The sequence below is a fragment of the Pistacia vera genome, unplaced genomic scaffold, assembly GCF_008641045.1.
Source record: "Pistacia vera cultivar Batoury unplaced genomic scaffold, PisVer_v2 Contig260, whole genome shotgun sequence".
NCBI lineage: Eukaryota > Viridiplantae > Streptophyta > Magnoliopsida > Sapindales > Anacardiaceae > Pistacia > Pistacia vera.
Window position 1 is genome coordinate 1408751 of NW_022196069.1, and position 19555 is coordinate 1428305.

Below are 19555 nucleotides of genomic sequence, written 5' to 3' on the forward strand. Positions count from 1 at the left end.
CGTACGTATAAAATGCTAAAATGACTTAGAAGTCACACGTGATATAGGGGATTAAATCAAATAAAAGTGAAGAGCAATATTTAAAGTAGTTCAGATGCTCTAAAGTGAATCATACGTTCATTGCTATTGTATTAATAAGAGAGAGTGATCAGGTGCGCGTTAGCGAGTTAAGTTACGTTTTAGAGAGAGAGAGAGAGAGAGAGAGAGAGAGAGCATTCAGCGTAAAATTAGTTAATCCCTGTAAATGAGAGAGAAGTTCTCTATTTATAGTGGAAAAGTCAAGGCAATGATTATGAAAGCTGCAAATAGGTAGGTGCCGTGTAAATCTTTTCTTTGCGTCATATGATTACTGCTTGAGGGATTCCTCGATTAAAGCAGGCTTTGACACGTGGGCGCTCTCAGTTGCTTGCTGGTCTGACACTCACTGCTACACTGATAAGAGCCATGCCACTTGCGCTAGGCGCTACGTGGCTACACCTGGACGCGGCAGAACCCTTCTGAACTCTAACTACCTTACTGCCGGATAACAATATGGAATCCATGCACTGGAGTGTACAGAAAATTACCCCAATTTGACATTAATTACCATCCAATTGCTTTATACGGTTCGTTTATGATTCATCTTCTGATGATTTCAAGGTTGTTGCGGGTTATCAGTTATCACCATGAATATTGGGATTGTCTTTACAAATATACGAGTTGCAATTTTCTAAATGAAAACAGATTCTGGAGGAATATCAAGTTTCAATCTAGAGTTCATATTCGTAGCGATTTGTTCAGCCTGCGAGGCTGCTTTCAAGGGACCCTTGCGAATGAAGCTCTCCATGGTTATAAACTGGGATTGTCATCTCGAACCCGCTGAAATTTTAGCTTTTGATTTAGCAAGGAGAAATGAGAGAAGTGCCAATGCCGCCTGATCTTGCATCTCATTTTAGAATATAGACCACTCAGAGTTGTTGAAGAATGCCTTTGTTTATTCTATGATAATGGTGTATAGCTATGGGTGATGAAGAAATATGGGGTTAAAATTTTCTTGGGAAAATTTTACCGGATTATCGAAAGAAAATCAATAAAAAAAAAAAAAGAAATTAGGGGTGCGTTTGGCTCAGTATTTCTACCCATATTCTCAATCGTATTCCCAAATATTGGTTGCACATTATTCTAGAAATATTAGGAATTAATTACTTTTAGCCATTAAGTTTATTAATTTTACTAAATACCCCCAAAAAGTTAAAAATTAGCAAAAACACTCTCACTTAGCCATACTTGCCAGATTCCGACAACCACATCGGTGGTAGTGAAATCTGTCACAACAGCCGTCGTGGACTTTGCGGCCATCAACGGCCACATTTGGGCGTAGATCTGGCCTTTCCGGCCAGACTCTCTTTTTTTTTTTTTTTAATTGGCATTATCAGAACTACTCTCATCAGTTGATCATTTCCTAGATATGAACCAGCTCAATTATATTATATTAAGAGCTTTATATTGTGGCTTCTAATATTATTTAAATAACTTTATGCCATGGGTATCTAATGTGTTTCAGTTTCCAGGAAGTTTTTAGGTCACTAGTTGATGAGGATGAGAAGTTTATTCCATTAAAGTTTAAGGATGAAAAGGACGCTAAGGATAACTGGTTAGGGTATATTACCATTGGAATAAATTAAAGTTCATTCTAGTGCTGCAGCTACGTAATTGGGTTGTATAAGTGTTGCTCTTTTGTATAAAAAGAAGCGACTCTTTTCACACTGTACACAAATTTATATTTAGGCTTTAGAATACTTGAAAAATACACTTTTTCTTACATTTTTCATCCTCACACCTATTACTTTGTGTCATCTTAATTAGCCTTGTTCCAAAAGTGGCTTTAATGGAAAAATATCAATGAGTCAAAGTTTTCTCGAAGAAGAGGCAAGGCAACAACTTAAAAGTCCGTAAAAATAATGCCAGATTCTGGCACCAATTTAACACAACCAAACTAAAGTTTGATTGATATTGTGCAGGCCTTTGGGATGCACAATCTCTCTTTATCCAGCACCATGGTCACACCCACACTTGGTTTGCATCCCCCTCCTCGTGCCTCATGGTCCTCTGATGCATATTTTAACCGACCAAACCCAACACACCCCTCATGAACAAAGATCTCTTTGCTTCTTCAACAAAACTATATTTATTAATATGTCTGTCAACTTCCCTAAAATTCTTCTCAATCTTTATTGATTATTGGACCACAAAGAATTTCCCCCAAGTTGTTTCTTTCATTCAACAGTTCATACTACTGTTCAAACTTTACATTACGTAGTTGATTTCGAGCTTACTTGTGCAAAGAACGTGACTTAATTAGTAATTGATTTAGTATATAATTTTTAAGGTTTTCAAGGCCATATATAGAATATTAATTAATGATGACGAGGTGGCATCTTTGAAGATTTTGCATCCCATATTTTTGAGACCACCTCAGACATGGACAGTTGTTTACAACTACCAATGTATATAGTTTAGGTTCGACGACAAGCCACATCAGCTTTTCTCCTACATATTTTCTGCGAAATTCTATTCTTATAAAGTTATTCAAGTAAGATAACATTTGTCTCAACCCGACCACCTTTCTGAAAATGAATGGCTGCTTTAATCCTTTATCGCGGTGATGACAGAATCATTAAGCATTAAAGCTCAGCATAAAACGAAAGCTCTATGCATACCTCAATCATTCACTATACTACAAGCCCATGTGGTTATTGTCGACTCTTAGAAAAGCCAAAATTTTGAACCCTAAATTAAACAAAGCAGGATCTTTTCATCATATTTCCTTTTCAAATGCATTTGCTGTTCTCTATAAACCTCTTCTTTTTGGGCAAACAAAAGCATAGATACATCCCAAATGCACTCTAGCAACATGTAGGGTTTATGCTATCAGTCCACTTTTGGATAACTCAAGTAGTAGGATTGAGATGTGTGGTTAAGGTGCACGGTTTCAGGTTCGAATTCCTCTTAGTCCCAAGATTTAAGTAGTGGGGGAGGCTTTGACGGTGGACTGTTACACTAGTCTCTCTCGAAGATTAATCGAAGTACACGTAAACTGAACCAAATATTTTAATTAAAAAAAAAAAAGTTTATGCTATCAGATGAATGGCTTTTATCAAATGCGTTTAAGTAAATAATAATCAAACCTTAATTTAATTTATGTTATGATGATCACTTCATTCAGAATTTTTTAATTAGTTGTTAATTATACTTTTAAGATACCTAATTTTGGTAATAGGGGACCTTGACAACATACTTTTACAGACACAGATAAATATACCAATACAATTATAGATAGTATGTATTAATATATATAATGAATTAATATTCAACTTCTTGTGTTAATGATGCTAGGTAGCTCTTCTCTAGCTATTGTCCAATAACTCAAATTAATTTATACCATCACCTTGGGCGGCTGAGACAGGATTAGAAGAAGATTATATATTCCATTTAGCAAAAGGTGAATATTAAATATATGATTATTGCATATAGTTGATCATCATCTTTTAACACACTTTTCTATCATTAATTGGCTTCAAAAATTAAGTACAAAGTAAATTGCATCTTTTAGAAGCAAAATAAGATGATTAATTATAACATTCTACATGTTAAATTAAGAATATTTCTTCTTCCAATTAAGACGAAGAAGAAAAATGATGTGGGACTTGAGGAACGTGATGCTTTGATTATCTCTCTCTCTCTCTGTATCTCCTAATGGAGAAGAACTGTAAACCACTATGCGAAAAAGGCCAATGGCATACTTAAATATGATAAATTAGCAATATTCAAAGAGAAATTCTCTTAACAAAAACTAAGTATATATAAATTCATCTTAATCACACAGTTGGGGTATCTTCACATTAAATTACGTCTGTCTCTTCTCTAGTGTATATGAACTTATTCTCCATAACTTGTTAAACTAATGAGAGGAAAAAAACAATTGGGTATATTAAAGGTTGAGTAATTTAGAATGGTGCTTGTCTGGACATCGATGGGAATTTTTCTTCTAGGAAATTAGTTTTAAAAAAAAAAGAGTGAGAATTTTGCTGTAAAGGGAATAAGTTTAAAGCTAATAAAGAATGTTTTTTGCTTATCTATTGTTAGGATTATGCCTAACTTTGATTAAAGAAGATGGGAATGTAGACCATTTACATTGATTTCAAGAATAAAGTATTCAACATTTGGAATGTGGGATCAATTCCTTTATATTTGAGGGAACAAATTAAGAGGTTTAATCCTTCCAAAACTCACATGATTAATGTATCTAATCATATACTTGAAGCCACACAAATTTTGTAATTGGTCTTATTATGGGGCTGCTCTAGAAACTTACCCAGCAATATTCATGCCCATATATTTATGATTGGATTTATGTAAATGGCCTGAAGATTTTTGTTTTGGGATTCAATTCTCTTAAACAATATGGTACTGCATGCTTTCTTAATTTTTTTTTCGGGATTTCATTGTATTTTTTATGCTTTTATATGCCATTTGAAGATTAAAAACAAATATGGACTTAAAGAGAATAAAATAAAACAAAAAATTGAAAGAGAGATTGATTGCTCATCTTGAACCAGAGTTTATTTCAAATCTGAAATTCTCATATTACCTTGACTATATTTTATATATGTTTTCTATTGTTGTTAATATATTTCTGTGTATAATATCTTTGCAAATTTTTATGGCTATGGTAATTCTTGAATTTAATAATTAGCTGTAATGGATCCTAAATTCCTAATGAAGACATATATATATATAATAAAGAAAGAAAACAGACACAGGGTGGTTTTATTTTAGTCTCAATAAAATTATATTTAAACCTCATTTCTAGTTGTAATTGATTTAAAAATTCTATTTTAAATAATTCCAGCTTATTAAGAAAATACCCTTTAATTAATTCTCTTCTAAAACAGCTTCTTCGTTTTGACTCTCCTTATTTCTTGAAGTACTAATACATGTAGAACATATCAAAATCTTCTGCCGTTTCATCATGGCCTCATTCTCAATCCTTATACCGTGCAAGACATCTCGACTTCAATAATTGGACACTTAAAAAAAATTCTCTTCGCGATAAAGGTTCGTTAATAAACCTTGAGTTTCCATTAAAGAATCCAAAAAGTCGTGTCAAAATTATAGGTTCCTGGAAGGGCTTAATTTGTTTATCTCTTGATTATTTCAAAGATTTGTTTATATGTGTTGATGTTTGATTTTAACACTAACTACTCATACGTGTAAAATGTTAAAATGACTTAAAAGTCATACGTAATATGAGGGGATTAAATCAAATAAAAGATAAAGAACAATATTTAAAATGGTTTGGATACTCTAAAGTGAATTATACGTTCACTGCTATTGTATTAATAAGAGAGAGTGATCAGGTCGCGTTCAGCGAGCTAAGTTACAGTTTAGAGAGAGAGAGAGAAAGAGCTATTTCAGCATAAAATTAGCTAATCCCCGCAAATGAGAGAGAAGTCTTTTATTTATAGTGGAAAAGCTCGAGGCAATGATTATGAAAAAAGCTGCAAATAGATAGGTGCCGTACAAATCTTTTCTTTGCGTCCTATTGATCACCTGCTTAAGGGATTTCTTCGATTAAAGCAGGGCTTTGACACGTGGGCAATCTCCATTCGCTTGCTGGTCTAACACTCACCTGCTGCATTGACAGGAGCCATGCCACTTATGTTAGGCGCGACGTGGTTATACCTGAACGGTGCAGAACCCTTCTGAACTCTGACTATCTTTTACTGCCGGCATAACAATATGGAATCCATGCACTGGAGTGTACAGAAAATTACCCCAATTTGACATTGATATTACCATCCAAATTGCTTTATATGGTTTCGTTTATGATTCATCTTCTGATGATTTCAAGGTTGTTGCGGGTTATCAGTTATCACCATGAATATTGGGATTGTCTTTACAAATATACGAGTTGCAATTTTCTAAATGAAAACAGATTCCTGGAGGAATATCAAGTTTGAATCTAGAGTTCAATATCGTAGCGATTTGTTCAGCCTGCGAGGCTGCTTTCAAGGGACCTTTTGAATGGAGCTCTCAATTGGTTAATATACTGGGATTGTCATCTCGAACCCGCTGAAATTTTAGCTTTTGATTTAGCAATGGAGAAATGAGGAGAAGTGCCAATGCCGCCTGATATTACATCTCATTTTAGAATATTAGACCCACTCAGAGTTGTTGAAGAATGCCTTTGCTAATTCTATGATAATGGTGTATAGCCTTATGGGTGATGAAGAAATATGGGGTTAAAATTTTCTTGGGAAAATTTTACTGGATTATCGAAAGAAAATCATAAAAAAAAAATTAGGTTTAATAGAAGATTCAACCCACTCAGAGTTGACCGTTAAAGTTAACTGATGGCAAGGTTTTTTTGATATTTAAACTTTTTAGAAGAGCACTATTGCCTTTGCAAATTTTATGGAAAAACCAGAGGTGTCTTTTTCTATTTTCTCCGCTGGTAATACTATAGACATCGACGCTTTACACCAAAATATTAAACCAAACAACGTGTCACCTGAGTCAGACGAGCTACATAGCATGTTAAGAAATATTTTGCGAATGAACGACTGTCCATCAAATATAGACAGTCGTCCATTTTTATTGGATGACCGTTCATTTAAAATGGACTCCCGTCCATGCAAAAATAAAAATGGATGTCCGTCCATATATTATGAACGAGCATCCCTACTTAATAAACGGACGTCATATTAATTAGGAACGTCCATTCATATTTTATGGACAGTCGTGTATTACAAATGGACGATCGTCTATCAATCTGAACGAATTATATTGAAATAACTATAGATGTGCATCCACCTCATATGGATGTCTGCCCATAAAATTTTGAAACACAGTAATGGACGACCATCCGTCCATACACAATGGATGGGCCGTCCATTTCGCTATCTTAATCTTTCCTTACTGCTTCACAATTTTTTATTTACTCTGAAAGAAGTGTAGTTTGGAAATAATAAGTTTAACTATAGTTCAACCCTTGTCATCCACCATTTTTGAAAAGTTGTCAAGCATGTCAGGAAGATTATATTAGATTGAATTAATTAACAACATGCATGCAGTTTTCTCATCCTAGGGTCTGTAGCCCCTACGACCTTCACTAACTATTTTCCTCCTCTAGAAGGGCCCTTTTATGAATGGGAGAAGGTGTCTACAGCAGATTTGTCTTTGGCGCCGAAGCTATATCATCAGTGGGTGGTTTTGTGATTTTCAGAGATGAGTTATCCTTGCCATCTTTTTGTTCTTTTCTGTAGGGATACAGAAGAAAGGTAATATACAAAATTCTTTTAAAACAACACTTTTGAAGGAATAATGCGGAAATGGGTGGGCGTCATCTAAGAGGGGATGCCCGTTCATTACTTTTGTTTTTAAATTTTTTTTTAATTTAAACAATAGACAAACGTCCGTCCATTAAATATGAACGTCTATCCATAATATATGGACCGGCATCATGATTTTTGTTTTAATTTTTTTTTTTAAACAATGGACAGACGTCTATTAAATAGATGAAAATCCATTTAAAATAAACAGTCGTCCAATAATCACAGACGATCGCCATATTTGATGGATGACCGTTCATTTGCGAAATATTTATTAATATGCTACGTGGCTGCGTCTACTCAGTTGACACGTCTTTCGATGTAAAATTTTGGTGTAGGTCTTCGGTGTCCGTAGCATTATTGTTTATCCCCTTCTTCTTTCTTTTCTCTTTCGCCTCCCTCTTCTTTCTCCTTCTCCCCACCTTTTTGGTTCCCAGATCTAGTCTTGCGTTGCGCCGACGAGGCTAGATCATACCTCTTGTTGCTGCATCAAGGTCCGAATAGCCCTCCTCGTAGCTAGTCGGCTACCAAAGGCCGAAAATAGCCTCCTCATGGAAGCTGATGGAGGTCGTTCTCGGCCACAACAACTATTGTCAGTCTGTTCTCATCCTCCATCAGTTGTCATGAGGCTGGCTTACCAAAAGCCATTCTCGGCCTGAAGCGGCTACTACGAGATGTATTTTTTTAGGCATTTTGGGTTTATATTTTGGGTTTAAAATATCAATAATGATACGGACACTGATGATTTGCACCAAACTTTTGTATTGATGTACGTAGCATCCAGTCAGACGTGATCAGATTGGAGGCAACATACCTCTTCTGTGAATGAATGGTCGTCCAACAATTATGGACTTCCGTTCATATGATATGGACTGGAGTCTATTTATTATGGACAGACATCTACCTTATATGGATGCTCGTCCATAAAATTTAAAAAATAAAATAATGAATGCTGATCCATCTTATATGGACGGACATTCATATACAATGCACCATAAAAATAAAAAATAATTCAAGATAAAAATTGTTTTGGGGCGGCGCAATTCCTTGAAATCTGGTTAAATGAAGACAATTTGGAAAACAAAAGTCTTACTTCTGACCAATTATAGACCCAATTGTTCTTCCTTGGTGCTTAAATCAATACTATTTTCTTAAAAAACTTATATTTTATAATTCGATTATTATAATCCACAAATGAAGTTAATATATTTTTTTTTTATTTAATAACCAAGATGTCCAGTTCAACTTACACATATTTTAACTAATCTCGAGATATATTGAACATTTTGCAAGCCTCAAAATTAATCCCTATAGTCCATTAAGCATCCTATAAGTCTCAATAAATTAGGTGATTATTTTGTGAGACTCGAATATAAGACCTTTAAGTAACCCATTACATGGCTAAAATCTTGTGACCACAAAAACTAGTAGTTGTTAATTTATAGTACTTTATTTATCAATTTAGTAGTTCACTTTAAACTTTGAAAAATAATGAACCACACGGTTTTTATGGATTAAGGCAAAAAAACAAATGTGGTGTTGGTGAGATATGTGGTCAATCAACATTTGACTTTACAATCTCTCATAGATAAAGATTCCAAGGGTGAATTTGATGGTGTATTTTATGGACGGGCACTCATATTATAGGGATGCTCGTCCATTAAATATGGACGTTTGTCCATATAATATGAACAGGCGTTCATTATTATTGTTTTATAATTTTATAATTTAAACTATGGATTGTAGACGTTCGTCCATAGTAAATGGACTCTCATCTATATAATATGGACGGGGGTCCATTGTTATTTTCATATGAACGGGAGTCCACTTAAAATGAATGGTCGTCCAATAATCATGGACGCTCGTCCGTATTTGATGGACGACCGTTCATTCTCAAAATACTTGTTCATGTGCTACATGGCTGTGTCTGACTCAAATGACACGTCTGTCGGTGCAAAAATTTAGTATAAACCTTTGGTGTCCGTATTATTGTTAAAATATTATGGGTTTTACTTCTCATTTTTTTAAGTTTAGATGTTAAAATCTATTTCACTAAGTTTTTGGCTTGTAAGTTGCAACTACGAATTTAATAAGTTTGAAGTAACGTTTAAGTTTCTAAACTTTGGTTGAAGGGTAAACACGTCATTTCTTAAATTCTGTTAATTTTGTAAAACATTTAACAGAAATGGGGTTAGTACCTAATTTTCATACAAGCGGGTGTTTAGAGTGATAATAGTTGGTTTTTTTTTTTTTTTTTTTTTTTTTTTTTTTTTTTTTTTGGAATTCTTTGCTGAAATGAATCTAAATAAGGAGAAAACTTACAAAACCTACATAAAGAGTTTCTGAAGAATTCGCAATGGCAATGGCGTTATTTCCCCAGGACCTCTTAGTTGATATCCTTTCCCAATTCCCTATCGATCTCTTTTGCGTTTCAAGTGTGTATCCAATACCTCCAAATAAATCCTCCCTAAATTTTGAATCCACTTTTTCGCTTGTTTCATAAGACACTTCTTCAACACCCGTCTTCAATCCTTAGATAAATCAATATTAGATCTTTTTGTGACGACGGTTCATTAGTAACACTTGAGTTTCCATTGAAAAAAGTTACGATTTCAGGGAACGTACCCATGGAAATGGAGCTCTCCATTGGTTAGCAATCTTTACGTCGCCTGACGCCCGCAAATATTTTAAGATTACAGCTTTTTGATTTGGCAGAAGAGAAATGGCGAGAAGTGCCAATGCCGCCACTAGTGTTAAAAAAATATTGGTAGATTTAACGACCCTTTTGAGAGTTGTTGAACAATGTCTCATTATAGTTATGGTAATGGTAAGATTGTTGAGTTATGGAAGATGAAGGGATATGGACTAATCTCTTCTTGGGAAAAGATTTTCGGAATAAATATGAAGAATTGTGAAGAAATTAAATTTGTTGATGGTATAAAATTAAAACATTGAGGGGATGAGACCAAAATTCCCCTGCAGAACAGAAGCTGTTGAAGATGTTCAGGTGTAGTTAAATCCATGGCAGACTGAAAGCCAGATAATCAGAACTAGGGCTAACAAAATCCCAAGAACAACCAACTTTATCTTCATGTTCTGATACCACATTTTCTGTTGGATTCGTGTCCCTGCTTCCCTGTATACTCGGGACTGAAATGCAACAAAGAAAGCGGCTCAGTATTAACTCTGAGAAATATGATGCTTCATAAAGTTTCCGTTATGCTAACTTACCTCTTTATGCAAATTCTCAGTATTGTCAGCAAGATTCTGAATGTTTTACCCTCTGTCCATAGCATGAAAGGCATATATAGATCAAATAAGCAAGAAAAGCACATAGCTTACTCTTGATTTATCAGTTATTTCATCTCATCCATGCGCAAGAGAGCTACAAGGATGCAGTCAAGTAAAACATGCTTAACAACTAATCCAAACAACAGAACAAATCAGAGAGAGAACTTTTATCCACTGCTCCAGTAACTGGACATTATCCATTATACAGCTGATAACATTTGAGACTAAAGGCACTTGGTTGTCTACCTTACTACACCTTCCTTAGAGATGATCTCAAAAAGTACTCCACCATCCTAATCATACAGACCAAAAACATCAATTTTCCTCTGACAGCGTCCACAATAATCTAGAGTCCTCTCTGCCAAAGCAATGGAAACCATGCACCAAAGAGTTTTCTGTATAAATCAAACTCTCCAAATGTATCGACACAAAGCAGATGTCAAAAACTTGCCCACTAAAAAGAAAAAAAAAAAGAACAAAACAAAACAAAACAAAAGATGAAGAAATTAAGAATCATGAACTCGTTGTGATGATATTTACTAGATAAAGTACTGTTACGAGTTGAGAGAAAATTAGAAGCACATAAATAAAAATGCTTAAAACATATATATAAAGTATCATATACATAGGGAAAGAAATTATCAGTACTCAAGAAAAGTGGGCATTTTCTCTGGGTAGATTACTTACTCTGTCAATATTCTCTAACATTTATACTTTCGACTTCAGAAACTTGAGCCTTAACAACTTTTATTAGCTTTCAATCTTTTCAGCACGATCAATGATATACTTCATGCACTTTTTCATAATTGGCCTGTAATCAGAAGTTGTGTATTCAACTTTAACTACTAATTTATACACAAACGTGTGGAAATATTATCATAGTTCAAACTTTTGGCCACAGCAGTATCTGCTTTACCACCCCATATCTTTTCTTAAAGAATGAACACATACGTTCCAAAAATGCAATAGAGATCTGCTTGCTAATAGATTCTTTCGCAACAACACTGTAAGCTGCATAATTGCAGTAACCACAAAGTCAAAGAGGTTTGGAAAACCCTGCAAATGACAGAGATTACACGTATTGACTACAATAAAATTAAATAAATGGTTCCATTGATCCATTAAGCACTGGCAGTGATGGCTGCAAATACCACTCTATGGATATCACCTCATCTAATTTTCAAGCCACCAAAAATCACAATAAAAATGCTTTTTAACTTGCTGAGCAAGTTGAAAGACTTTAGACAGCTGCAATAGTTAGTAGAAAACAAAACCAAGAAACGAGCATAAATTAAGCAACAATGTAAGAAAATATTAGGAATTTTTTACGAGGTTGGAATCTCACCGGCTCCTCTTTTATTTAAAGCTCCATCTGAATACGACTGTCTAATAAAATCCCATCATACCTATAATTTAATGTAGTAAATTACTGGATATGCATAATGTTGATAAATAATTATAGGAAAGTAAACAGGGAGAAACTTACAAGAACAAATAGATGTTCAACTGATTATAGTTCTGCGCAATCATACTTGAATTTGCACCATATAACCAACCATCAGTGAAATAATTAGTCAAATTTAAAATTAGAGTAGAAAGAAATTAATAGTCGATGAAAAATTTACATTCAATAAACTTAACAAGAGCCAAGGACAGAAAATATACATAGCATCTATCATACTGCTATAGAATAAAATTTTAAAAATTGAACTAGAAAAAGAGAAAGATCATCAATACCTAATAATCGTTAGATACGATCATCTTGCCATCGAGCCATATCTCAAGGACATGAGCAATCTTAGGCCAATCTTCACCTGTTCCGTGTTTGCATCTTTCACTTAGTGCAGGACATCTTTGAATTGCTAATTTTCTCAAAGAAGTGAGACTACGTATATCAGGAAGAAATGACAAGTTCGAACAACCCCTAAACCAAAGCATTTTAAGTGATTCTCACAACATGAAGTTGTGGGAATTTTCAATACTCAAGAAATGTAGATTATCGATAGAACCCTGAATTACATCTGAAGTTTAGTAAATGCAGTTTTTCCTGGACCTCCTATTCCCACAATAGGAATGACTGACGGAGACAGTTCCATTATCACTCGACTCTATTAATAGTTTTATGATATTTTCTTTATCCTCATCTCTACCAATTACATCTGAAGCAAGCACAAAGAAGTGAGCCATTTCCCTCTCCCTAAGCAACATACCGCTGTTGTTAATTCGTCCTTTGAGATTAAATTTACCCTTAATTTCTGCAATCTCATTAAACCTCTCTCTTTTTTTCTTCATCCTATGACCCATCCCAAAACGGAAAACTACTGGATTTGAGCAAGAAAAAAAACTTCCATACCTTTTTTCCAACGCTCTGATGATAAGGGAAGTTTCTTTCGTACAGCTTCAATCTCGAACTCATCCAATATGTCATCTGCATCATAACACGCCTCTTTTAGCTTCTGTAATCAATCTCTTAACTCGTGACTGCAGACCCGTTGTTCTTCCGCGTCTAAAAGCACAGATTTGATGGTTGATAAGGTCTCCTCAAGCTTTTTTTCTAGGCCGGTTTTGACACCAAACCCCGAACAAACTTCTGCATAAGGTAGAGAGCCTGGTTTACCCAGAAACTTTTCAGCACTGCCAAACATTTGTGATTCATTCATGTTTTGAGATGACAGATTGAATTCTTGCTAAAATGAGATTGTTGGTTTAAGGTGATTCTTGAATATAGCATTATATATACAATATAGTGGAATCAAGTAAAACAACTCCCTCAAGATACCCTCAAGATAGAATACTGGCCCCTGCCTTTTCTCATGGTAGTAAACAAAGCAAATAAATATTTATTTTCCTCTCTTCAATTATTTATTTATTTACAAAGCAATCAACAAGGTGAATTCAAGTATATATTCATTGCTTAATTTATGGTATTTAAACCAAATCTTTGGAGAATAATTGATGAAATTTTATTCTGACTCAACCATTCTACTCAATATTGATTGTTGTTATAGACAGATTGATGATTAAATGTACATATGTTCATACACATGTGACAAATTTTTGCCCAAAAAAGCTTTCCAAAAATTGAACTATATTATGGAAATTTTATGTTACTAAAAAGAAAAATTTTATAACGAAAAAAAAAAAAAAATCCAACAAACAAATCACTACAGAATTATTTGACAAGAGCAAGTACAACACATGATACAAATCTCTAATTTAAAATGACCAACTTTGAGAGATGGTATAAAACATTGAGATGATGAGACCAAAATTCCCCTGTTGAACAGAAGCTGTTGAAGATGTTCAGTTGTATATCACACTGTATGCATTAAAGAATTTCTAGTTGGTGCAGTTAAATCCATGGCAAACTGAAAGCCAGATAATCAGAACTAGAGCTAACAAAATCCCAAGAACAACCAATTTTATCTTCATGTTCTGATACCACATTTTCCTTCGGATTCGTGTCCCTGCTTCCCTGTATACTTGAGCCTGAAATGCAACAAAGAAAGCAACTCAGCTTAACTGAGAAAAATGTTAATATGATGCTTCGTAAAGTTTCTGTCATGCTAACTTACCTCTTTCTGCAAATTCTCAGTCTTGTCAGAAAGATTCTGAATGTTTTCCCCTCTTTCCATAGCCTGAAATGAATATATGGATCAAATAAGCAAGAAAAGCAAATCTCTTACTCATGATTTATCAGTAATTTCACCTCATCCACGTACAAGTGAGCTACTAGGAAATAATTAAGGAATACAAGCTTGATAACTAATCCAAACAACATAACAAAATTGAGACAGAACTTTTATCTCTTTAAATACATTAAATACTAAATGTACTCCAGTACTAGACATTATCCATTATAAAGCTGATACCATTTCTGACTAATGGCAATTAGTAACTCTCAGAGTCAATCTTTCAACCTTCCAGCTGAATTTACTAGATGAAACAATTGACTGACTACTTGATGTTTAAGATGGATTAAAAACACCACAAATTGGAATAATTCTGTCAAAAGGCTCAGGCTCTAACTTTGATCACTCCACACAAATGTCATTTGGGCAAGTCAAAACAAGTATGACCCTCAACATTTTGAAACCATCAAGAGTAATTTCTAGCTTCATTTGACCACCCTCCATATAGAGCACACCCCAAACAGGAGTCATGATATGGGGTCTTCAGAGTGCTCGGTTTTCCACCTTTTACTACACCTGTCTGAGTGATGGCCTCAACAAGTACTCCACCATCCTAATCATACAGACTGAAAAAAACAATTTTCCTCTAACAGTACCCACAATAATCTAGACTCCACTCTGACATAGCTATGGAAACCATGCTTTCCAAATATATTTAAACCTAAGGCCACAAAGCAGAGGTGCTTGGTAACCCACCCATCATTGCAAAAACTTTCCCAATAAAAGAGGAAAAAAACAGAACAGAAGATGAAGAAATTAACAATTAATTATGAACTCTGTGTAATGATATCACTAGATGAAGTACCTTACAGGTAGAGAGAAAAATAGAAGCACAAAAATGCAAATGGTAAAACATGATAGAAAGAGCCATATACAGAAGTTAAAAAAATTGACAATACTCAAGAAAAGTGAGCATATTCTCCACCCGGATTACTTACCTTGTCAATATTCTCTAACATTATGCTTTTGACTTCTGAAACTTGAGCCTTAACTTTTATTAGCTTTTCAATCTCTTCAGCGTGATCAATGATATACTTCATGTGCTCTTTCATAATTGGCCTGTAAATTAGAAGTTGTGTTTTCACTTTAACATCTAATTTCTACAAAAAGCATGGAAAAATTTCATATCATAACTAACAGGTTTTCTTGATGAACATACCCAAATTCCTTGTTTAAACTTTTGGCCATGGCAGTATCTGCTTTACCACCCCCATATCTTTTCTTAAAGTCTGCTCTCATACGTTCCAAAAATGCAATAGAGATCTGCTTGCTAACAGATTCTTTTGCTACAACACAGTAAGCTGCATAATTGCAGAAATCACAATGTCAAGAGGTCTGGAAAAACCCTCAAATGATAGAGATTGCAAGTATTGGCTACAATAAAATAAAACAAATGATTCCACTGATCCATTAAACACTAGCAATGATGGCAGCAAATACCAGTACTCTTTGGCTATATTACCTCGTCTGCTTTTCAAGCTACCACAAATCACATAAAGATAAGAATTTAAGCCAGACTCTGGAGCTAATTTGGTATGCGCAAGACCATTTAAAGCATGGAATATCTAAAAAGGTAAAACTCTAACGGAATTCTACAACATGGAAGCCTGCAGATAGCCTGGCAATATACCTACCTCAAAAACGCAAACCGAGCACATACCCTCTATATATATATATGAACAGTGAACTGAATGGCTTTCTCAATTATCTGAAAATTAGCTTTCTAAAACTTCTTATTGTGATGGCTACCACCCCATAGGACAATGAAAGCTCAGCAACTCTTCTAATACTCGGCCAAAAGATAAAGAAAAAACTAACAATAACAATCTAAACCCACCTCTCACCATCCAGTAATAAACAAATAACTAGAAAAAAAATTCAAATTTTCTATAATATATATATACAGGTTGCTATTCGTTGCAAACCAAAAGTTCATAGATAGACACAACACAGACCAGGTTCTTCTATCAGCCCTATCAATAGAAATTCAGTCACAACAGTTGAGCTCTTCTCAAGTTAAAACTAAAACATTTAAAACGTTTTCACATTAGATCCAACTACTTTGAGTTATAATTCAACTTCAATTCAGTGTAGCTCCTTAAAGAAGAACAGTAAAGCTGAAAAGATTGATAGAATTACAATAAAATTACCATAGCCATCTTCAACAAGGAAGTTGAAGGTGTGGTGGTCGCAATTGTAAGTGAACTTGTTGTTAGAAGAAGGGAGTCTCTGCAGGCACTGAGCAGCAATCGCCGGGAAGTTGCCAGTGAACTCGGTGTACTCAGCCAAGATCACCGTGCCTCGCGCCACGAAGCTGTATATGAAAGATTCCTGACTCATTGAGTCGCAACACGGCCGTAACACGGACAGAGAAAGGAAGAAGGAACACGATCAGACAAAGGAGAGACTTTGGCCTTGTTCTACGTCAAGTGTTTATTAGGCTTTGTTTGGTTCCGGTGTTTTTTTTTTTTTTTTTTAACTTCTGTCCGAAGAATTTAATTTTAATAGAAATGGCAAATGTTTTTATAAGACCGAAACGACGCGTTTTGACTTGGAAATATCAAAGTGACTTGGTAAAATGGAGTTGATTATTATTCTTTATTTCAAGTAATGATTATTTTGTCTTAAAGGTAATGTATGAAAAATGAGTAAATTGATGGAGTTAAGCAAAGTATAGAGAAGGCTTCGTTAGAGAAAGATTCTGAGTTGACGGCGATTTATTAATTAAATAAATAAATTAAAATGGTATTAGGTGGAGCAATTATTATTTTTAGTTGTGACTCTAAAATTAAAATAAAATGCAGACAATAAAATACGACAATAAATTTCTTTTTGAAAGGTGTGTGTTGTGTATGGATCATGAATGGACGGGGTCGAAAGTTGGAGATTTCAGGGCCCTCTTGGACCTTTTAGGAGGCAGATCTTCAAAGAATCATAGGCCCCCGTCTAATTTCAACCCCGGCTTCGGGTTTGTTTGTTTGTTTTTTTTTTTTTTTTTGGTCATTAATTTTTTAATTTTTTTAATATATGCGACTACAATTTTGATACATATATACACCTTGTAAAATAATAAAACTCCTGTTTTTTCTTTGAAAGTTACTCTTTAATCCGTTTTCTTGTAACCACAATAGATGATTATGAAGACAGAGAGGGTGTCGATAAATATGTTAGTTGATCTTTTCGATTTTAAGTTAGTCATCCAAATTTAATTAATGTAAAACAGTTAAATGATTAGAGTTTTATTGAGGGTTTATAGAATGAGTAATGCTACAGTCACCAAAAGTAGTGCATCGAATTCATACACCAAATGACGTGGCGAAATCCTAACCGTAGATTAATATTAAGTTATAATTAATCGACAGTCAAGATTATGCCACGTCATTCGGTACATGAATTCGGTGCACTATTTCTAGTGACTGTATTATTTTCCTTATGGAATACTTAGGTGAAATACCATAAAATGATTTAAGAACCCTTGCTTTTGGTTCGTCAGAGAGTTTTGGCTCTCGAGAGATGTGGCCATGTTTTATAACCACTCATATTATGTTTAATAATTTCTCATTGAGCAAACGACATAATCTCACCCGAAGTTTGGGGAAATCCCAAGTTAATACTCTTGGTTCAATTTATCCCGTTTTGCCACCCTTAATCTAACATTGTTAACAACTGATGGATCTGACACAGTGACAGCAAGTGACAATGACTGAAATACCCTAGAACCTTTGACTTTAGATTATTTAGCAAATAAAAAACTAAATAGACTGTAAAAAACCAAAAATGCCCCTATCTTTAGTTTATTTTCCAAATATAGTGAAATTACCCTTGAAAGTTTAGCAACAATTGTTTAAATGTTGAGGGTTTAGCTATATAATGGCAAAGTAATAGTTCTTAAAAATTAGCATACATCCTGAAAAGTTTCAAGTTTGAACACAAGCACATCCTACACAAAACCAACATCAAAGATCATACTACAACCATACGTACTAAGTTAAACACTTTTGTATTGAACATATATATGAAAAATACATAATTTGGCCTTGAAAAGTGATGATCAACAGCCCAAAAACAGAAAATTAAAGCTGCATATTACATCAAAAAACCCATTGCAGCAGTCCTAAATCAATTACAACATTCACAATAGACAACCTAAATTAGTTGCTATCTGTACAATATTATCACACCAAGACTAACAAACAAAGTCCTATGTACAACTTCCCCAAATTTCACCAAAATACAATAGCATGCTTCAACTCCACACATCCAAAAAAACCAACATCATGCTTCTACAGTTTTATCACACCAAAAAACAACAGCATGCTTTAACTCCACACTCCTTAAGTACCTAAAAAAAATCATAAAATCAATTTAAAGGGCTGCCCTTGACAGTTTGAAGCAATGTAACAATGTTAAAATTTGAAGGACTGATGTTACACTAACCTGCTACCCTTGACAATTACTTCAATGTTGACATGTCTGACTTGTTGGGGCTGATGAAGCTTCTCATCTCTAAACAAAGCATAGAAAACAAATGTTAATCCAAGCAAATTCTATTACAATAACAATACTAAACATGTTAAATAAAAGCTTTAAAATACCTTTTGATTCTTGTTGTTTGAATGATTTTGTAGGCAGCGTCTCTTGTTATGTCCCAAAGTTCGACAAATCCCATACCTAAGTGTTGCACCTTTGGTCATCCTTGGTTCTTCATTAGCATCCTTTTTTCTGGCCTTTTTGAGTCTCCCAACCTTGCTATGTTTGATAGGTGGATTCAGCTGCCTACCCCCAAGCAAGTTAGGCCAACTAAGTGGATCAGGTATGGGGTGAATGTGATCAACATATGTTTTTATGTATGAAGTGATCCTCAACGAAGAGTCCACATAATCCTCTGCACACAAGGGACTCCAGAAAGTTGCCACATTCCACAATCACAAGTTTGAGATTGAAGGTTTAAGATGTAACGTCTACTGGGAAGGTAGTTGTTATCCACCACTTCAAACTCATCCCTCCCAGGCTAGATAGGTTCAACATTCCTAGCAGGCTCAATTAGACCATTGATTTTCCTATGCACAGTAGGGGGAACAATTGTGACCCAATCATTCCTAGCATTTGCCCTAGCTTGCATCTATACCATAACCCTCATTCTATAATGCTCTAACAAGCTTAGTATGAGTAATTCTCTATTCTCTCCCAACCAGCTAT

The 19555-nt window shown here is 34.5% G+C and overlaps 1 protein-coding gene and 1 long non-coding RNA gene across 4 annotated transcripts; both read right to left on the minus strand.

Annotated features, from left to right (window-relative positions):
• Positions 1 to 10290: 10290 nt before the first annotated feature.
• On the minus strand, positions 10291 to 13405 carry LOC116132850. 3 transcript variants are annotated; one of them, XR_004128459.1, is made up of 5 exons: positions 13018 to 13405; positions 12151 to 12526; positions 12010 to 12070; positions 10605 to 11118; positions 10291 to 10523 (listed from the first exon to the last, which is right to left on the minus strand). It is a non-coding gene; the product is annotated as an uncharacterized LOC116132850 (long non-coding RNA). The 3 variants fall into 3 exon arrangements; XR_004128460.1 differs by having other exon boundaries at positions 10605 to 11059; positions 12151 to 13405; XR_004128458.1 differs by having other exon boundaries at positions 12151 to 13405.
• Positions 13406 to 13735: 330 nt separating this feature from the next.
• Positions 13736 to 16831, minus strand: LOC116132829 (vesicle-associated membrane protein 724). Its single transcript, XM_031418502.1, has 5 exons — positions 16507 to 16831; positions 15516 to 15657; positions 15295 to 15415; positions 14240 to 14302; positions 13736 to 14153 (listed from the first exon to the last, which is right to left on the minus strand). Exons 1-5 carry the CDS (start codon positions 16694 to 16696, stop codon positions 14004 to 14006), a joined length of 666 nt encoding a protein of 221 aa, XP_031274362.1. The 5' UTR covers positions 16697 to 16831; the 3' UTR covers positions 13736 to 14003.
• Positions 16832 to 19555: the final 2724 nt, after the last annotated feature.

What these genes read in the sequence shown, in the direction of transcription:
- LOC116132829 (XM_031418502.1), bottom strand. Translation starts at nt 16,696, where the DNA reads ATGAGTCAGGAATCTTTCATATACAGCTTCGTGGCGCGAGGCACGGTG. An exon ending in AGTTTAAACAAGGAATTTGG is followed by an intron (nt 15,416 to 15,515) that starts GTATGTTCATCA and finishes TCTAATTTACAG; the next exon opens with GCCAATTATGAAAGAGCACA. An exon ending in TGTTAGAGAATATTGACAAG is followed by an intron (nt 14,303 to 15,294) that starts GTAAGTAATCCG and finishes TATTCATTTCAG; the next exon opens with GCTATGGAAAGAGGGGAAAA.